Source organism: Panthera uncia (assembly GCF_023721935.1).
Source record: "Panthera uncia isolate 11264 chromosome C1 unlocalized genomic scaffold, Puncia_PCG_1.0 HiC_scaffold_4, whole genome shotgun sequence".
Classification (NCBI taxonomy): Eukaryota; Metazoa; Chordata; class Mammalia; order Carnivora; family Felidae; genus Panthera; species Panthera uncia.
In genome coordinates, this window is record NW_026057585.1 from 11,572,442 (window position 1) to 11,594,199 (window position 21,758).

A 21,758-nucleotide genomic window follows, 5' to 3' on the forward strand; every position below is an offset into this window, starting at 1 on the left:
CAGATCAACTCACACTTTTAAGAACCTCACGGTGCCTGACAGCCAGCAGTTTCTGTAACCGAATACTGAACAGCTAGTGAAGAAAGCAGCAGTATGGGTTGGTCAGGCACAATCTGAGGATTTTACTTATGCTGTCAGGCTTATTTTACAAAGCAGATCATACTTTTAAAAATACATTTGTGTATAAAGGCATGCATGTGTGTCCGTATGTACATGCATAAAAAAAAAAGCACGTAAGCATATACATGTATGCATGTATAGATAAAAGTGAGTTTGGGATATTACTTTTGTTTAAGACTGAGCAGAAAGTCTAAATTAGCAAATGTTTTATACAATTCAAATGGAAAGGCAACTACAAAACCAAGTCCTAGTATAAACAATTGTGGGGAATCTTAAGATGTACTCACTGCTATCGTTGATCCGTTTTTTCCAACACCACCTGTGAAGATTACACGGAAGTAATTTGTACAGGAAAATATGGTCCCTGCTACAGTACAAAGTGCAGGAAAAATTTTCATTTGGATATTCAGCACTGGAATCTTTAGTGGGTGGAGAGAAAGAGAACAATTAAAATATATACAAATTGAAATAAGAAAATACAACACATGTTTGGTTCATATTCCCATATATCCTCCATATTCCCTCCAGTTTAGCAAATACTTAAATTCATGAACATTTCCCTCTTTCTATTAGAAGCAATATAACAAAGAGACGAGGCTATGTAGAAATTAATCTCATTTCTCACGCCAACCTTTAAAAAAATTACTGATTCAACTTTATTAAATTGTGTCACAAGCTAAGTAAAGTTCACCTAATGTATCCCAGAAGTCTGGCAACAGTGGAACAGGCTGTCTTCTGGACTTTTTATAAATGAAGTGTACTTTGCTTGTTTCTTTGTACATTTTTGGACCTCTGCCTTTAAATCTGTACTTTGTTACTAATTGTTATGAGAGACAAAGTGTGGAGCATAGAAGACTAGAAATATCTGCAGCTAGATTAAAAAAGCATGCAAACTAGAGAATGGAAGACAAAAGCTGTACTCAGAGGAGGTCTCAACTCCAAACTGTTAGGATACAAGCAACTAGAAAAAGCAGAGGGCAGCCAAAAAGACATTCATATGCAGGGCAAAAAGACGTCAAGCACCATCCAAGCAGGTACAATTGTGTATCCAAAATTTTAACATGTTAAATTTTCAGAAGAAGCAAATAATATATTTTTATAGCATACTGAAAATACAAAAGCATACTGAAAATGCAGATTAATTTACCTAAAGTGGGGCGGGGGAGAGCGGCTGAGTGCACTGGTATCAAGTATTCAATCTTGCAAGTACAATATCCATCATTTAAAATGAAATACACTTGTGCTAACTTTTTAAAATCATTTAAGATTTTCTTTCTGTTTGCACCTCTCATTTAGCTTTTCTGAAGGCTCATATTTTGTCCAATACGGGTTGAAAATAAAGCAACATAAAATGATATATTCTATTAACAGAAACAAATGAGTATAAGTACAAAATTCCAGAAGCCCACAGGGTTTAATAGGCAATGAGTTCTTATAATGAAAACATTTTAACTAGGGCTATTTATACTTTTTAGGGCTACCATTTAAAAACCAAATAGGACATGTCACATTTCCTAATTTTTTTTTTTTTTTTGTATACATAAAACCCAAGTAAAATTGGTAGAGACAACAATCCTAATGTTTAGATACTGTATTTCTTCAAAACTCTGAAGAACTCAGTTTGTTTATAAAACACTATGACCTCTTGCAAAACTGCAGCTCTGAAAAAAAATTGTAATCAACTGTTCAAATTTCAAGTTGTACTGTGGCAGTGTTTAGTTTTCTAAAATGAAATAGGTCAACTTAAAAGTTAAGCCCAGAACTCTACAGAGCATCCTAAATGGTCTTCTTCCTTCCCTAATTCATTTCTAAACCTTACAGCCCAAATTCAACACTTGTTTACAGTGAAGGAGAAAATCAACACCGTGGTTGCTTCGAGCTCTAAGATTTTCCTGCTCTGGTTCAGAAAACTAGGGATATTACAATCTTAATCTGATGCACCTGAATTAAATTTAATACCCTGGCTAGTTTTCTTTTTTCCTCCAGAGACAAAGGCCCTGTATGGCAATGGGGGAAATACTATACTCCCTCAGATTTCAAAGGAGACAAAGCATTCATCCATTACAGTGGCATGCCTGTATTAGGGCCAGGGTATCGAGTAAGTGCCAACTCTGGCATAGCAGTCATCTGTGCCACAACTGAATTGAGTGTTACCACAACTATAATTAAAATTTGGTGAAAATGCGGTAGGTTCATGGAAACTGTTGGCTATTGAAAGAAGAAAGAATAAACTGAAATATTAAAGAAGCCAGGCAATTTAGTAAATGCCTTGAACCACAAAATAAGTAAGCAAGCTACAGACTTAGGAGCAAAGTATCATAAACATTCCTAAGATCCTCTCGGTTTCCATCATATAGGATAGCTATATACACCAAACCCTAAGTTTCTGAGTATAGGATTTTGTTTGCATTGATTTTTTATATTCTCTCTGGAGCCATGTGCATCGTAAGTGCTCTATATACACTTGTTGAAGATTAAGATCTTCTCCCTTTCTCTTATCCTCTATGTAGAATTACTGTTATGGGAGAATAAGAAGACATATCTTGCTCCCACATTAAGAAGGAAAAAGAATGTTAGCTACAAGAAAATCTGAGGCAAAGTGAAGGGAGCTGGAAGGAAAGGAATCACAAGCCTTATCAGGCAATCCCTTAAAAATCAGCACCAAATGAACCACTTATAAAAAGCACCAAAAGCCATTTTCACCTCCCACCCAAGATCAAGGAAGGTGGACACATTCTGTCTTTTCCCAATCTTTCCCTTTCTGGCCTTCTCATCTTGGAACTCGCCCAAGGTAGCTAACATGCATTCACTCTACAGAAATACAAGAAAGCTATACTGAAAACATACCTTTATCAGAGCTCTGGGTCATGGTGTCTGCTCTATAGCCAGGGGCAAACCCTCTGGATTTAAGCTATCAAATTATGCATCTAAATAATATCAATCTAATGTAATTCATTTTAAATTAGGTTAGAGATGGAAAAGCAGGTATTAAATCTCAGATTTACCAGATTACAATGGACATGTTCTGATTCAATAGTTTGGATTAATATAGAATATCAGTTACTAAACTGTTAAGACTAGTTTTCTTAGGGACATAATAAAATGTTCTTATGGGCTTTGTAAATTTCAGCTGAAACACAAAGTGTCATTTTGAGGTTAGATACTACTAACCTTCTTCCAAACAATGTGGCAATGCCTATTTAGAAGTACTTTGAAAAGAAGTGATTTCCATCAAACTTTAATATAACAATAATTACAGCATCTACCAAGTATTTAAAGAAAATCACCATGTCTAAATTATTTAAGTCTAAGTACACTTCTTCTAAGTGGAGCCTGCTTGGAATTCTCTCTCCCTCTCTCTCTGCCCATACCCCACTCGTGCTCTCTTTTCTCTCTCAAAATAAATAAAAACAAACTTAAAAAAGAAAAAAAAAAAAAAGAATGAAACAGCAGTGAAAGTAACCATGAGGGGATTGCATGTGGGTCCCTTTCAAGTGAGGATAATTCTCCTTAAAACAAAAACAAACAAAAAAACAGTGATAGGATAAAAGATAGTTTCAAGACATTCCAAAAGAATATATTCTTCTGGGAAAAGCAATACAGAAAAATTAACAATATGGATTTTTGTTTTGTTCCTTGCAATGTGTAAACCCATGCACAGACTTTTGTGCATGAAAACAATTTTTCCTTAAAAAAAAGAAAAGAAAAAAACCACAAACAACCCAAACCAACAGAACTAATTACAAACTTTGGTAAAAACCCACCTCTCTGAAGAAAAAAAAAAAAAGCAAAAAAGCAGCAAGAAATGGGTAATCCATAAGCTGCAGATATAAATCACTTATCTTTGCAAAACAGCTGATATTCTGAAATCAGCTTTATAAAAACAATTGTATATATTTTTTAAAGCCATAGATTTGCTTCCTAACTATCAATGAAAGCCTTTTAATGAGGATTTGGAAAGCAGTGTCCATTTCGTGCCTTCAACTTCAAGAGAGATGAAAATTTGACGCTCCAAACGGGTACATTTTCTCCATTTTGGCACACAAATTATTACATGTAATCTTTCCTAAACTAACATAATCCAATTTGAAACAGTATATTCAGCATTGAACCCATAGGGCCAAATAAAAAGAAAAAAAGAAATATAGTGGTCTGAGGTCAATTATGGGACTCTCTACTGGGAATTGCTCAAAGAACACAGAATATTTCTTTTAGCCTCCAAATACCACCAGAGAGGTCAGGCCCTTCCCTTTTACTTTAATGATGGTAACAGCAGGGCCACTAACAAAGGCCTGGGATCTGCATCTCTCCCGCAACCTGGCCTCACTCCTACTGGAGTTAGATTGTTGGGCCTGGGGATTTTACTTCAGTCTCGGATCTGAGAGTTCCTACAGTTACTTTTTAAAACATATAATAAAAGAGGATGATTATATTATCTTAATTATCTATAAAGATAGGGCAAACTATTTGATCCTTTTAAAAGAAAAAAAAAAAAAAAACAACCATCACTTCTGTTAAGTTCATGTATATAAATCCTAGTGAAAAAGGTAACAAGGATACCTGAAGCAAATTCACCACCAGGCACCACATAAAAAATATACGCATACAGCCTATAACTTCATTTGCAATAATGCCTTATGTATTTCCATACTGATAAGGATAATATGGTTTATATACCTGACGCTGACTTGTTTTGCAACGATCAAGCCAGAAATCACAATTTTTGGTAACTGGTATGATGAAACTGTATAGATAATTTATATACATTTAAGATATTCAAAATAATTTTGGAGAAGGGGAGACTTTGGTATAAAACACAAAGTCTATGAACATAACATAGTCAAGAGATACAAAAAATTTAAGTCAACATACGATTGACCCTTGAACACCACGAGGGTTAGGAGTGCCTACCCACCCAGCCCCGTGCTGTTGAAACTCTGCATATAATTTCTGATTCCCCCAAAACTGAGCTATTGTTGACCAGAAGGCTTACTGATAAGACAGTTGATTATCACATATTTTGTATATGTATTATATACTATACACTTACAGGAAAGGATGCTAGACAAAAGAAAATGATATTAAGAAAATCATAAGGAACAGAAAACACATTTATGGCACTGCACTGTATTTATAAAAAAAAGTGTATAGTTAAGGGACCCTTGCTTTAACAAACCTGTGTAGTCCAGGGGTCAACTGTATATATAACATATATTTATTTTATTTATTACATTTATTTATATATTTTATTATATTTATTTATATATTTTGTATATATTTATATATGCTTAACTTGCTGGAAAACAAAAATAATAAAATTCTCTCCCTATATCTATGTATCTCTCTGTATACCTATATCTGAATCTATGGAGCTCAGATTTCACTAAAATATATCTTAGATTTCACTAAAGACCCTATCAGCTTTTGAGACTCGTGTGTAGGAAAGATGTGAATTTGAATGATACTACATACATGACTAGATAGCTTCAGAATTCTCCTGGCAGACTATGGATTATTTTTATTCCTTTATCTCCTCCCTCCTCACAACCCTATCCTCCTGACAAAAGGTATTGAATATTGAAAAAAAAAAAATTAAAAAAAAAAAAAAAGGTATTGAACAATTTCTGGTAATGAATACGCAGGGAAGTATGTCAATTACACCTCCTCAAATATCTGATTGACCCTCATAAAGTGAATTAGGTATGCGAAAGATCTCGTTCCATAAATTTCCCATATACCTTAAAATTAATCTGATTTTTAAGAATTATGTTTGTTTAGGAGTAGTAAATCCTTTGGTGAGATCACACCAAATGAATGGCAAATTCTGAAAGCGTGGTGGTAGTGATCAGCAGTAAACTGGACCAGGCAGCACAAACAACTGTGACTCAGATCTGGAAGAAGATCTATCTGGCAATTGTAAGAGCAGCTTTCACTGAGGGCTTATTACTTGATACACACGGTTCTAAGTGCTTTATACATACTACTCATTTAACAAAAAAGAATAACCCTATGAAATAGGTATTATTACTGTTCTCATTTTACAGAGGAGGCAATTAAGCCACAGAGAGCTGAGTAACAGATGACGTTCACACAATACGCAGAGGAGCCCGACTGAACTCAGGCAGTCTGGTTCCTAAGCCTGTGCTCTTGGCTTGCATATTATACCTTTCATGTACCCTGTTTTGACGTTTTGTGAAAAAAAAGAATGTGTGTTTATAGGTCAGGTTGAAAATCAAGGTCCTGGCTTGTTAAAACCATTCTATGGCACCGATTTCAATAAGCATTTATTCTGTTTTAGGGCTAGTTTATTTGCTACCCCAAATTTGTTATTCAGCTTTAAGCATATGATAGAAAAACTAGTAGACTCCTATAGCTCAGAAAGAAAAAAAGTCTGATTTGATCTAGTCATTGGTTAAGCGGCTATAGTATCCGCTGTCTCCTCAGATGTAAAATGGGATGACGAATAATAATTCAGATGGCCTTCCAAAACAATAGTCCTGGAATGGACCTCAAGTTCCACCTGACTCCAAGTAGTAAAATTCACCATGACCCAAAGAGAAGTTTGTGTCCTACCATTGCTGTGGCTTTTCATTTTCAGAAAGAGTAAAATAGTTTTACATATCACTCTTTAACTGGATTATCCTATATTAGAAAACACAAGCAAAAGACAACATGCATTACATGGGATACACAATGTGAACAAAGTTACCATAGATTGCCAAAAAGGTGGTCCTCCAATCACTGCCAGCAAATGCATGATTATTATGAAGATTTGCACTTCAGTCACATCAATTCTGATTAGGTACAAAAAGCCAAAAAAGCAGAATTACTCAAAACAATTTCAAGTTAATTACTTGCGAGCTTAGCAGCATTCCTCTATCATGCACAATAGAAAAAAATCTCAAATATTGAGGAAAGGGGAGAAGGAGGTGTCAAAAATTTGTTATGAGCAAAATCAAATAAAATCCAGAGGCTTTTAATTTAATTTGATGAATTTCACAGAGCAATAAAAACCCCTCCTTTCCATAGGAAATTTCTGACTCACTGAAGTGGAGCTGAAACTATAGCTTAACCTTTCCCACCAAAAAAAGGAAAAAAAGAAAAAAGGAGCAGGGGCAGGACATGTGTGTATTAAATTTCGAGTGTCAAGCAGAGGGGACTGCATTACACTGCTATAGAATATGAAATCTTGAAACCAGGGCTTTGTAGTACCAAATAGAGGAAATGGTGAGTTTTTACTAAAGTAACGTGAATCACTCAGATCTTATAAAACTTACTGCCCTTTAGTTATATTCACTTAATGCCTTCCATAGTAGGGGTGTGAAAAAAAATTTCACCCAGCTCTCAAATTCTTACACTTATTAGGTGAACTACCCTAAGATTTCTGGAAAGAAGAACTGAAAAGCAGCCAAGAATTAGTTTGAGGTTGCTGAAAATGATCTTACAGTCAAGAAAAGACAAACCTGGTACAAAAACAGGGCAGTAGAAATTAGAAGTCTGAAAGTCTGAAAAAAAAGAATATGGACAAAAAGATTGAGGAGCAAAGTACAAACTGACATTCTTTTCCTTCTACAGACCAGCACTTTACATAATCTTGAGATTATCATTCCAGATTATTGGATCCAAAATTAAAATTCTCACAACTTATCGTACAGATATACTTGCACAAAGTGTTTGTACAAGGTTATTTATTACAGCATTCTTTATAACAGCAAAGCCCTCAATGAGGGAACAGTTATAGAAATTAGAGTACTTCCACACAATGGGGTATCTGGTAGCTTTGAAAAAAGAGTGAGTTGCTCCCTAAAAAGTGATATGGAAAAATATCAAAGATATATTAGGTGAAAAGAAATGTTGCAGAATGTGTAAGTGCTATTGTGTGTGTGTGTGTGTGTGTGTGTGTGTGTGTGTGTGTAAAAAAGAAGAAAAATAATATTCTCTATTTTTGTCAGTAATTACATAACAAATTTCTGGAAGGATACATTATAAACTAAGAACAGTGGTACCTACTGGAGAGGACAGTGTGGGGATGGACCGCTGGGAGAGGAGGATGGGAAGGAGACCATACACTGCATATGTTTTTTTATAATGTTAGTTTTAAACAAAGTGAGTAACTTATATTAAGGTAAATTTTTTAAAAAATTAGTCTAAGAAAAACAGATACCAACAACAGCAAGGGGATTCAATTCCCAGAGCAGAATGGAGCCCCCATTTCTAAAACTGACACTTAAAACATATAATGTGAGCTAGATATGCAAGTTTCCATGCCCAACATAAACAACTAAGTTGATACCAGTCTCTCACAACTAAAAAAAAATGAGCTTTGTTTGCTCCAGATTTTTTTTTTTGAACAGAAGCTTATTAAGTTGTAAACATATAGTGATGTAGTCATCTTTACATACACATTTATTGGGGAAAAAATGGACCGAATTAGGCTAAAAAGAATCTGTAGAGCTGACCTGATGAATGGTGTTGCCAATAAGGGGAATTACACTCAGTAGCAGATTCAGGAGACTAAGCAGGTGTCAAAGATGATCGAGTCTGTCTTGGGTGGAGGAGGGTAGACATCTTACAACATTTTGCTGGATATATGAAGTAGCCTTTTGGGAGGGGAAGGGCCAGAAGTATAGAATTACAAAATAAAAATGGAGGGAACCTCATGCAATTAATCTTTGTACCCTGGATGAATGTAAAAGAGAATGGGGAACATGAAAGATCTTTATAAAGCTCAGACTGGGATTCCTAGGGAAAGTTTTATGGATTTGCCTGTTTAAAACTTTTAGAAGACAGAATTTCCTAAACCATGCAGATACTGTCATAGTATTTAGATCCACGATGCCTTAATGTTAGGAGGGAAAGCCAGGGAAAACTTACCAGTTATAGGTAGTTAAGAGTTTTTTTTTCCTGTTTGCTTATTTGATTTAGAGGAATACTCAGTACTGCCAGATGAGACCCTCCTGCACTGAATCATGGCCTATCCCCACTCCTGGAGGTGTGGCTCTAAGCTTGACTGTCAATGAAGAAGAGTGCAGTAAGAGGCCCTCCCTAGAGATAGGAACTAAGGGAACTAAGAGGGACAGGTGGCAGAAATGATTAACAATGAACAAAAGAGTCAATGAATCTACTTAGACAAGAGTTGCTTATATGGCAGTCCATTTTCCTACCTTTCCACTAAGAAGTCTCCTAGTGGATGAATTTATGGTAATATATATTCATCATTTACTACTTTTGGCTGAGGAGGAAAGACAGTTATCCAGAAAGGAGAATGTTATGGAAAGACAGGAATGTGGCATTTCTGTAGTCACTTTCTTACTATTCATTTCAAAATAATAATATGGGTGGAAAATTCCCAAATGTTGGGACTACTACTCAAAAACCAAAAAAGCATCCTCCAGAACTACACTAAAAATAAGCCCTTCAAGATACAAAGAATATGTGGTAAAGGAGCATCCAAAACACCAGAGTGATTTTTTTTTTTTTAAAGACATATGGGAAAACAAATCTCTTATCTACAGCATTAGATTTCCACAGCCTAAAAGTTTCAGAGGGGGGAAATTAGATGAGAATGCACTTAATTTTCTGTAACCATGAAGGTATTTAAATATTCTGACTTGTTTGGCTTTAAATAATTTCCTGTTTCTATTTTAGTATAGGTTGTCAAAGTACAGAAAGAACTTGCCCAATTGCTATGTATAATCTCTTCAAATGACAACAACAAGCCAGCCATAAACAACATTCTAATGGCTGTCACGGAAGAAAAATGCAAAGAAGCAAACCAGCTGTGGAGACTAAGCTCCCCCATTCTTTTGATGGGGAGGCTGTAAGTGTGGCAGTCAAAATAACTGAATATTTGAAATAAATCCCCTGGGCCCATCACTCCTAGCAACATCTTAATGGTCTACTGACTAAGAGGTAAAGAGATCATGGTATCTTAAATGAATAGGAGTAATTTTAACTTCTAAACAGGGAACAGAAAATCTGTCTAGCTGGGAGTGAGGAACTCCGGGGGTCTCTATCACAACAGAAAGGCAGCCTAGATCAGTTATTACATCAGAATTAGAGGTTTAAAAAGTGATTAAGGGGTGTAACAACCTCAAACTTCCTAAGTTAACTGACTATGAATAAAATTTCTATTTTAAGTTTCATTTTCATTGTTCAGTTTTGAGAGAGATACTTAACAAATGCATCTGATTTGAATTCCAACAAGACTCAGGAGTAATGGGAATGTGAAGGGATTTAAATGACATTCTGTGAAAGCTGGTAAGCATGTTAATCATCTTTTCCCTAAAATTTTTATGTCTTTCCACTCACTCTAATACGAGTTAATCTATTTTTCTTATATGTGTCACATATGCATTCAAAGATATATTTGCAGTTAATGTATAAAAGCAATGTTGTTGTTGTTAAACTCTACACAACAAATGTAATTGTATTATAATTTGGGTTGGCTGTTGGCTTGGTTAAGAGAATATGCACTAAGGCTAAATTCAAGTGTCAAAGAAACCCAGATTTGTACAATTTGACTTGTGAGCTATTTATTATTTAAAAAGAAGAATTTTGTTTAAAAAGACATCCACTGAGGGTGTCTGGAATCCTATTCAAAGATTAGATTGTTATTAATTACAGATTTGCACTCACTTGTCAATGGATCTGAAGTTGTAGGGAACTTCTGCATGACCAGAACATTTATTATACCAGAAAAATCATGGGTGGGGTGAAGTCTTGGTAGACTGCAACCAAGACTGGCCTAGAAACTGACCATGCTGCCTTCCAATATTTTACTTTCTACCCTTGATAATGGACAATCTGGGCATGGCAAGCTTAATGTTAGGTAATATTAACCAGACAGCTGAATGGTAACGATGATATTTTAAACCCAAGTGGTACAGGGCACCTGGGTGTTTCAGTCAGTTAAGCATCTGACTCTTAATTTCAGCTCAGGTCATAATCTCACAGTCGTGGGATTGATCCCTGATTTGGGCTCTGTGCGGACAGCACGGAGCCTGCTTGGGATTCTCTCTCTCCCCTCTTCCTTTGCCCCTTCCTGTTCGCACATACACACACACTCTCAAAAAGTGTTACATACAGAGAAAGTCTAAGCATCTGTTTTTGAGATAAGCTGAATTATTTAAAACCATATTTATTATCTACCACATGAAGGACTAAATGAATCTTTAGATTATCTGAGAAGACTACAAAAAAAAAACCAAAAAACCACCTGCAACAACAACCCATCCAGTGATTCTTGAGGAAGAAGAAAAATAGCCAAAGGCTAGAATATAAGTCCTCTAAAAGGAGCTAAAGCTTAGGTCTCACAATTCAGGGGACAGCCTACCCTTATCACCCTTGGAAACAGAAGAATTAGGAGAGTCCTCTCACCTCATTTAGTAATAATCGTGATGAAGTTAAATGAAGGGATCATGGACCTATTCTTCCTCTCAAACTAGCACAATCAATTCTGGAAGAAATCTAGCAACTTCTGGGAGTTACTAACACAGGGCTTAAAATCAATAAAAATAATAGTGGTAACAAACACTTATATGCCAGTCACTAAAGCTAGCACATTACATTTTGATACTCTTAATCTTCACAACTATTTAGGAGGTAGGAACTATTGCCACCATTTTATAGATGAGGAAAGTCAGATAGGTTAATGGACTTTTCCAAGGTTACCGAGATAATAGGTGGCAGAGCCTTGAAAGAAAATGGAAGTGTTGTACCTACATGGTGCTAAAACTCTGATTTTTAGTTTACTAATCAACTGGAGTAAACATCTGTGCTAAGTTTTTACCTTGTTATCACTAAGGTGTCCATGTATGATGTTTCTTGTATTCTAACACAACTTTCTGTAAAATGGTAATAGCATTCCAAGTTGATGCTAATAAATTAAATTGGAAACAAATTATAATGAACTCTTTCTTAAGCTTATTTTCCCCCTGAACTCTGAAAAAATGGAAAAAGAAAAACCCACAAACATCTGACAGTCTCATTGCAATGATCAAACCAGTTAAAGCAACAAATATTAAAAGCAAAAAAAGTCTCTGCAAGTTAGCAACTGGTAAAAGAACAGATTTGCATTAGTTTCTAGAAACATTTTAATAGGAAAGGTTCTATAAATACAGGTACTTTTTTATCATACACAAACAAGGTGAAAGTAAGTAATATAGTCAATATCCTGACTATTAATTTCACTAAGAACACTGGGAGAAAAGACCTTTGGTGAGTACAATTAAAAATAGTAAATGAGCTATCAAAAATTGTCTACCTAGACAACTGCAGTGAGCATAAAGTTTTAGGTCTTTGGAGAAAGAACCAGAAGACAGGTTATGGGTAGAGGGGGACTAAAAATGACACATTCTGAACTATGCACATTATTCTACCCCAGGAAAATAGACCCCACAAATAATTCTGCAAGTACGTTGTAAATTCAAATGAAAAAATGGCTTTTGTTTTGATTCTAAATCATGTCTATAGTACTTTTCAGTATTCTCCAAAGTCTAAGCTTCTTTTGAAAAAAAAAAGATGTAAATTATCCCTCACTATTAATCTGTCCCCAAAGAGGTCTCTACTGCCACTGAATAAATGGATTTACAATGCTGCAAGATACCTTTCAGAAAGAACTCTGCTACCAGACTTACTCTATCACATTATTGAAACATTTTGGAGCATGAGGATTCAATATAGGAAACCTAATGCAGCCCCGTATTGCTAGAACAATATGTTAGGTGTCCATATGAACAGTCCCCAAACACTCCATGAACTGCAAAATAAATGGAATTTAAGCTCTACTTTGCTTGTGAATAAACCTTTCATACTAAAGTGTGAAAGATTCTGGACTATTCTACTGGGAAACTATTTCCTAATAAATATTTTTGAACTTTTAAAGGTCATAAAGTCTAAATTATAATTTTAACATGAGAGAAAAAAAGTTGTATTATTTACTCAGCATTAATTAAGGAAATATGTATTTACTAAAAACAAACCAAACCTGAAAAAGGATGTTATTCAATAGATGGCTATAGTAACATGAAAAGCAAAGGATACTTAGTTTTAAAAGCACAATAAGAGAAGAAAACAGTAAACAATACAAATAAGAATAGCTTCTAGCATTAATTTTCTTAAAAACTAAGATCGTTGAAAACAGAAACAGAAGAATCAGTACTAGATTGCTTAAAGAATATTCTAAAGGAGTTAAGGGAATAAACAGAATCTTTCCTACATTACTACTAAGCATCTTCTCAACTTGCTTATCTAAAGGGAAACTCTGCTTGCTTTATTCTGTTTTCAAAATATAAATTCAAAAAAAAATCTAGTTAATGGTGGAAAGGTATTTGTTTTAAAAATATTACAAAGAGCAAAAATGATATTAGGTACAGTAGGGTAAGTGAGAGAGATAATTGTTTCTAGCATCAAATCACCAGGAATATTATTTTCAAAAAATTTTAATAGGGTGGATTTTTATTGCCCTATATATATTAAAATTATGTTTTCTAATAACCTGTTTGTCTGTGAAATACCACCAGAAGACTTTTTATTTTTTTGTATTTTAATTACTCTGTGCATGACAAAGGTGCTGTCTTTATTGAGTTCACGCCACTGTTCATTGGACAGCATGAATATTCTAGCAGTTACCGTGAAGTTCCAGAACCAAGGTCCCAGGGTTCCTGTGAGAAGCTGGCATATTATAATTATGATCTGGGACTCTGTAACATCGAATCTATGCATAAGGAAACAAACATTTCAAAATAACTTTACTCAGAGCTTTTGCCAAAGAGCCCTACAGGTAGCAAAAACATTTAAAAAGTAGCATTACCCTTATAAAGACATCTAAAGATTCAATAACAATTTATACAGTACTATTACTAACCTTATGCAAACATGTATATTTCTTACCCAAACCAAAATAGTAGAAAAGTGTAAAAATTCAAACTAACACACTGAATACATGACTTGTAAATAGGCAGCTGGAAACACTAGAACTAAAAATGCAGTTAATTCTTAGTTACCTAAGTAGTGAACACTACTTGCCAAATAATCACATTAGCTGTGACATAGGTCCCTTCTCTGTGAGAACCTATCCAGACTTCTCTGTCGAGAGGAGTGCTTCCAGAAGCCCCAGTGTACAGTTATCTAGGTGTTTGAAAAACCACTAATCATCTCATACCCCTTCACTGCCCCACATCTCATCATGCTCCTGCTTCTGCTATTCAGTAAAAAAATGCACACGTATGTGAAAAAGGCAAGGGGGAAACTAGGACTTCTTTGGATATGGTCAGAACAAAATAAAACTGGTCAGCTCCTTGTCCCGTTTCCTGATCATTTCTAGTCTAAAATCTTATCCTTCTTCCTCTTCCTCTTCCCTTAATTCCATACCAGCATTATAACTCTCTACTATATTGGATTAGTTTATTAGTGGTAAAAATAAGTAACATGTCTAATGTGATCACTAAAGGATGTTGGCAAAAGGAGTGGCAGTATAGAACAGACTTCAAATCAAAGCCATGTAATCAAAATTAAGAACCTAGGAATGCTAAATGTGATGGAAACAGGTCTACGATTTTACCTGATGATCTTAAAGTCCAAACTGCAATCTAGGCTTTACATTAATATAAACAGTTGTTTTAAGATCTTATCTCTAACAACTTGATAGAATTAAAATAGGCACAGTCCAAATGAATGACTTACTAACAAAAAATACACAGGGAAACTAGAAACTGAAAGGAAAATCTTTGATAGTTATTAGTTCACATGGTAAGTCTTAAACTTCTAAAGGTATGAATATCCTATATGGGCATTTAACAGGAAGCTTCCTAATTCTTAATCCACAAAAAGTGGATTATACATTAACAGTTTTTAATTACTATGATATCTGCAAATACTTATACTTTAGAGATTTCTTGGGTAAGAATTGAACTGGATTTGCCAGACTACCAGAATACATAGCCTATTAACTTTTTTCATTTAACTAGAAAAGGTCAGAAGTTATGTATTTACATAGTTTTAGCTAATGTAAGTGTGGAAAAATGAATTGAAAAATGTACTAAATACTCTACGTGCTATAATTATAAATAGTAAGTACACTGAAAATAGCATCTGTAAAGTTAATAGGCTCATAGAAGGAACCTTAGATACCATCAAATCCAAAACTCTGACTTACAAATTACGAAATGAAAGTTCTGGGCCTTGCGAAAGCTGATACACAGACAATAGTCTGGAGGTAACACTTGAGGCAAGGTATACTGATCTAGTTCAATTTATTATAATTCTTTCTTTTTTTGACTTGTGAAAAGTTTTTTGTTTTTTGTTTTTTTTTTCCTGAAATGATAATTTAAGAGTTCTACCTTTCACAGTGTGGAGGATTTAAGGCCAGTATTTTGCATAAATAGTTTTTTTAGAGATTGTCTAGAATTTCTAAGCATTTGATTTATAAAAAATGATTCTACATATACATCTACAAATTATATATTTTAAAATATCTAGATATACACGGTTTAAGCCTTAAGAGAGGAAACGTGAACTCTTCCATTTAGTATAACCCATAGACATTTTAAAGTATGTTTTACAAATGTTTACAAATGAACTTCGATTCATAATTCTTATCTTCTTCGGCCGACCCCATTCTTCTGTGAAGTTCTAGCCTCTGAGCCCACTTCCCTCCCCAGCTTTCAAATCCAAGTCAGTAAAAATCCCAACAGGCTAAGTTGGGTCTAGGAGGTCCCAGTGAGCAGTACTCATCTCTATCAGACCTCTACTTGCTTGGTCCAGAAACACTGTCAGAACAGGGGTCTATCTAGATGTGACAGGTACTAATATTCTCTGTACAAGGCAGCTTTCAGTTGTGATCAGAGCAAAATGCTGGAAGATTTAGTCATAATATCAGAGATGATGGATCCAAAACACATTGACTTTCTCATGATATCTGACTTTGAATGGAAATTACTTAGTTAAAAATGAATTAACTATGGTGCCTATTTTTGGTCAAGATATGAGCAAATTTAATAGCAACTAAAATTAGTGACACTAGGCGATTAAGAAAAACAAATCAATATCTCTTATTTGACAAATATGCTATATGGTTATTAAACACACAACAACCTAAATTGATTATATATAAAAAAGAAATCCTCATGATTTTTTTTCATTTGTGTGTAACCACCAAAATAAAACAATCAAAATAAAAATATTTTAAAACAAAATTCCCAAGGTGCCTAAGGGCCGCTTTCATGTTTCTCCAAAAAGGAGTAAGAAAAGTAAGGGATTTAAAAAAATTTCTTTAGTCAGGGATGCCTGGGTGACTCAGTAGGCTAAGCGTCGACTTTGGCTCAGGTCATGATTTCATGGTTCCTAAGTTCAAGCCCTGCATCAGGCTCTGTGCTGACAGCTCAGAGCCTGGAGCCTACTTTAGAATCTGTGTCTCCCTCTCTATCTGCCCCTCTCCCCTCAAGCTCTGTCGGTCTCTCTCTCAAAAAAATAAATAGTAAAAAAAAGTCTTTTTAGTCAAATTACATTTGAAAGGTTATCTTATTCTTTTCTAATTAAACAAAATTTAGACTTTCTCCTCCACACATATAAACTTTACTTCAATATTCAACCTATTATACATCAGCCTATTCTACCTGCTCTTGAAAAGAATGTGAAATCTTAAATGCATTTTAAAAACTTCTTTAGGAATATCTCTATTATTCCATATGTCCCCATTACATTGGAAAAATATCTCCTTAAATGTGAGTACTCACAGCACATTTCTTTGAATGTTGAGATCTGCTTTTACTTAAAAAAAAAAAAAAAAAAAAAGCGTTGCCTTAATATGAATGCAGGATTTCAGAAAATTGTATTTAATTTTCCAAATCAAAACCAATCCCTTGTAATACTAATATGTAATTTAAATTGAGATATTAAATTTAAACTGGCTCCAATATTTGTGTATCTAGTTTCACACCATTACAAAGAAGCACTATAGTCTCAATGGGACAGTGTCTTCCCACCTAGTCCCTCTACCTGTTACCCTAAACATTGTTCCTGCATTTTCATCAGTCTAGCTCCGTAGATCCATCTCTCTCTTTTCTCCCCCAAATATCTTCAATCTCTTCTCTAGCCAATTTCTTCTGTGTAAATTCAAAACCCTCCTTCCTTTGCACCTATGTTCTTTCTTCTAACAGATGTCTTGCTTCTTCCCATCGCAGCCACACATTCTGTACATCACCTGTACCACATGCTTATTTAGTCCCTTCACTTCCCATCCCCTACAATCTGGCTTCTACCCTTCCACTACAGAAAACTACTCCGGATGGCCTCAGATCGCCAAATTTAGTGTACAATTTTCTGTCCTCATTTTGAGTCTTGGCAGCATTCAGCGTTGTTCTCTTTTGAAATCTCTGGCTTTTCATTCTGGTATGCCTCCTTCTCTGGCTGTTCAATAATTTTCATAGGCTTCTTTCTAAGCTTGCTTTCTAAGTTTTCTAAGCTATTTTCATTCTATTTGGATGCCTAAAATCCCTCACATACATGTGCTGATAGAACTCGCCCTTTCACATAGGTTCTTCTGAGTGTAGGGCCTTTCTCTACCCCCCATCCAACCACCTAAGGAGGGGAACTGGGAGTTACTCCAGTCTCTGCTCGCTCATTCATTCCCCACGTGCAGATAGAGATTAGGTCCTACAGTTTCTACCTCTTCAGCCTTTCTCCAGACTATGACTTTCTCTCTGATAGCACTGTCATCACACTAGTTCAGGTGTGAGCATTCCTCATGTTAATTATGTTGATGACTCCGACAGGACCTCCTTACCTCTGTACTAGCCCATGCCAATTCACCCTCCGAATGCTGCCAGACTGTTCTTTCCAATTGTCCTTTTGTCATTTTCCTGGTTTCGGTTTTGCAAAGGCTCCCCACAGATTCAGGAAAAAAGCTCATATTTCTTGGCAGGACATAGAAATCCCCTGATTTTCTGGATCTTCTCCAGCCTTATCTCCTGCCACTCCCCTACAGGCATCTTTGGTCTAACAATATGGAACTGCTCACAGTTCTCTAAGTGCATATTTTATCAAAGGAATACACCACAAGGGACATTCTAAGACTGGCAAATTGAGAGCTGTGCTAACAAATCGCTCCTAAAAACACTGTTTACTCTTCCCCTACTTCCATGGTTCACTCCCTCTCCTTCCTTCAGTTCCCATACTACATGGTTGGTGCTGCTTTACTTGAAAGGGAAAGAGAATTTATTAGGGCTGATGATAAATAAACTTTCAAAATAAGAGCTTGCAAGTTAACTATGAGATAATAACCACTGAAACAAACTATGTCAAATCCAGATATTACAAGTTCTGCTATTTTTGAAAACAGTCACATCACTAAAAATTAAAACTGAATTAGGGCAAACCAAGTGATCTTGGAAGTCCATTATATTTTGTGGTTTTACCAATGCAGAGAAATACTATGAAAACTTGAGATATAGGCTATAAAACCAATTTGAAAAAAACATCTGCACACAGTATTTTCAATTACTGCTTTTTTTTTTTTGTATCAGAAATCTACAATATTTCCTGAGCACTGATCATTTTTGAACTGATGAACGCACAAGCATTCGAGTTTCAATTGGACATGCGTGTCTACTATTGTCACCTTAAGATGGGCCTTAAACATGTCTTCTAACCCCCTTATTATAAAATTCTTCCAGGACATGTCTTTTAGTTAACATCCAAAATAATAATTATTGTTACTGTCATAAGTTAAGAACATCTTAAGTTCTGTTTAAATAAGTTTAGCAAAAACAATTTGAACTGAATTTGTAAGGAACAGCTGGATTTCTGTGCATTTGGCTCTCACAAGAGCTAGAAAACTAAGTTTCTTAGGGATCTAAAATTTAAATATCCATTAATGATTCATCTTAAAGAGACTAGGTTAAGATGTTCTCCTATCATTTGCAATCAGAGATTTTATTTGGATATTTCATGAAGTATTCAGAGTCTTTTCTCAAGTTCTTTCTCTTTTACTTCGACACCATGAAAAAAATAAGACTAACTCGAGCAGTGTAAATCGGATCTGTGGCAATTAAACACCAGTTGGTGAATTTCATCCTTTACCTTGTTCCAAGATGAGTTTACTCATTAATATTTATGAAAAAGTACTGATCAACAGGTAGGAACTATACATTTTGGAGTCTGAAAGGAGCTTGTATTTCATTTTTTAAATTCTTGGGCATTTGTTGGTGGTAGTAACCTATATGGTGTGTTTATGTCAACTGAATTATTAAGAGCTTAGATTTTTATAGACTCACAAATAATATGAAAAGAATAAAATCTAATTAAGCTATGATATTGAGAGATGAGAGTTGCTCTTTGCTCTCATAAACTATCTAATCTTTCCTGAAAATGCATTTTCGTATGTCAAAATAAAACATGGAGTTAAGGTAAATACAGGAAAAATACAGTGAATTTATCTGAGGGAAAGACAAGTGGGTATGAGTGAGGAGGGGCCACTGCTTTTCATATTATTTTAAAAATATTGGTTGGAGGTCCTAATATTTCCTTCTAAACAGTGTGACAGACGGACAGAGACCATTAGGCAGCTACAATAATGAGAGTTTTAAACTTCTATTTGCTAAACTAATTTAGAGCTTTGATCAATTCCTAATACTGAGATATGTAAAAGCAACATTCTCCATATCTGAAAGAGAAAACAAAAAAAATCACTGTTAAGTGTTACTTACATTCCAAATCGCAATGTTCCAGAAACATATGTTTGCCAGTGTGCACAATAGAACATGAATGTTCCAGCAAAACAACAAAAAAACATCCAATCAGGGTTTGTCCCCAGCTGCACTGCAATACAAGTTCCAAGAACCACAAAAACTGCAAAAGAAAGATCACGATAATAACTGAACAATCTCAATAACCAACATTAACTGAGCTGGAAATACTTTTAGATTAAGCAAAAAAAAAAAAGAAAAAAAAAAAGAAAAAAAAAAAAGACATGCTATGAATGTACAATCTTGTCTCAGGTACCTATGGTTCCAGGAAAGCAGGATATAATCTTTTACATTATCTTTCACCCCATAATTTCACTTTCATTTTTCACTATACCACTCAGTGGAACCAAAGGTCTTGAAAGCAACTAAAATACTTGAGCATTTTTTGGAGTATCCTCCCAGTTTAGTGATAGTGATGAACAGTAAAAAAAATTACAGGACAGAGTAAAAAGAAAGACTTCCCTTGTGCCTCAGTTACCTCATTTGTAACATGATGATAAAAACCAGACAAAATAAATCAATACTATAAAGGATTTCAAACAGTGCCTGAAACATATTAGACATTGCATTAAGTGATTATTGGCGGAGGAGGAAGAAACACTAAAGACCTACATAATTCACAAAAGGACTGATTGTTTTTTACATCCATAGGTATCTTTTCATATGTAGCAGATATAATTATGGGTGACTTATACAGAAAAACATGTCCTATAAAAGTTTGGAACTCAAAGTACACCACAAAAAAGATTACCACTTAAAAGAAAAAATAGGGGGGTGCCTGGGTGGCTCAATTGGTTGAGTGTCCTACTCTCATTTTCGGCTCCGGTCATGATCTCTCAGTTACGAGATAGCGCCCCACATGGGGCTTCATGCTGAGTGTAGAGCCTGCTTGTGATTCTCTTTCCCTCTCTCTCTGCCCCTTCCCCTTTGGTACACACGCATGCAAGCTCTCCCTCAAAATAAATAAATAAACAGGTAAAAAAAAATAGGATACACTTGATTAAATTAGGTGCCCGTTAAGCCTTTGCATTCAGTAGAAGTCTTGAGTGTTTCTTGAGTCCTTTGAATTATGAGTGCTTAGCTATTCATTCTCCTCTACTTAGGAAGCTGTTGTCAGGACACGCTGAAACAATGATTTTCACAGGAACCTACATCTGCATATCTGAGTTCAAGAGGTAAAGCTACCATGGGTTTTTGTTTCTTTAAAAAAATATTCTAAATGCTATGCCAAATGACAAGAAACCAACAGAAAAAACTAAGTAAAAATATGTGTTGTGAGGGCATGGGGTGTTCCTACCAGGAAGACTAGTTAGAAACTGTCATTTAGTTTCTAAATCTTTTTTCCCTCCAAATACTAAAATAGTATTCTTAAAACAGTACAAGATGTATTGCCTATAACCTAATATATAACTCATCTATTGCCAGCACTTTAGTATATATATTTCTTTCCAGTCTTTAAAAAAAATTTTTTTTTAAATATTTGAGAGAGAGCAAGTCTATTATGAGTGAGGGAGGAACAGAGAGACGGGGAGAGAGAGAGAGAGAGAGAGAGAGAGAGAGAGAGAGAATCCCAAGTGCTGACAGAGTGGAGCCTGATACCAGGCTCGATCCCATGAACCACATGGTCATGATCTGAGCCGAAATCAAGAGTCAGATGCTTAACCGACTGAGCCACCCAGGCACCACTCTTTCCAATCTTTTTATCCAAGCCCATTCATTGCCAGTTATACTGCAAGCCTACAACATAATTTTATCTTATTTTACTTATTTAAAAAAAATTTTTTTTTTTTAACGTTTATTTATTTTTGAGACAGAAAGAGACAGAGCATGAACGGGGGAAGGTCAGAGAGAGAAGGAGACACAGAATCCGAAACGGGCTCCAGGCTCCGGGCC

The 21,758-nt window shown here is 35.2% G+C and overlaps 1 protein-coding gene across 2 annotated transcripts in view; it reads right to left on the bottom strand.

Moving 5' to 3' along the window:
• The window catches only part of CEPT1 (choline/ethanolamine phosphotransferase 1), a 36,615-nt gene that overhangs the window by 2,289 nt on the left and 12,568 nt on the right, over positions 1-21,758 (bottom strand). Inside the window, exons 4-6 of one of the 2 annotated variants that reach the window (XM_049616593.1) lie at positions 19,827-19,968; positions 6,830-6,914; positions 408-539 (exon numbers count right to left, since the gene is read on the bottom strand). In XM_049616593.1, the coding sequence (XP_049472550.1) occupies positions 408-539; positions 6,830-6,914; positions 19,827-19,968 (359 nt within the window). Of the gene's footprint in view, positions 1-407; positions 540-6,829; positions 6,915-13,752; positions 13,838-19,826; positions 19,969-21,758 lie in introns of both variants that reach the window. The other variant, XM_049616592.1, reaches the window with a different exon arrangement.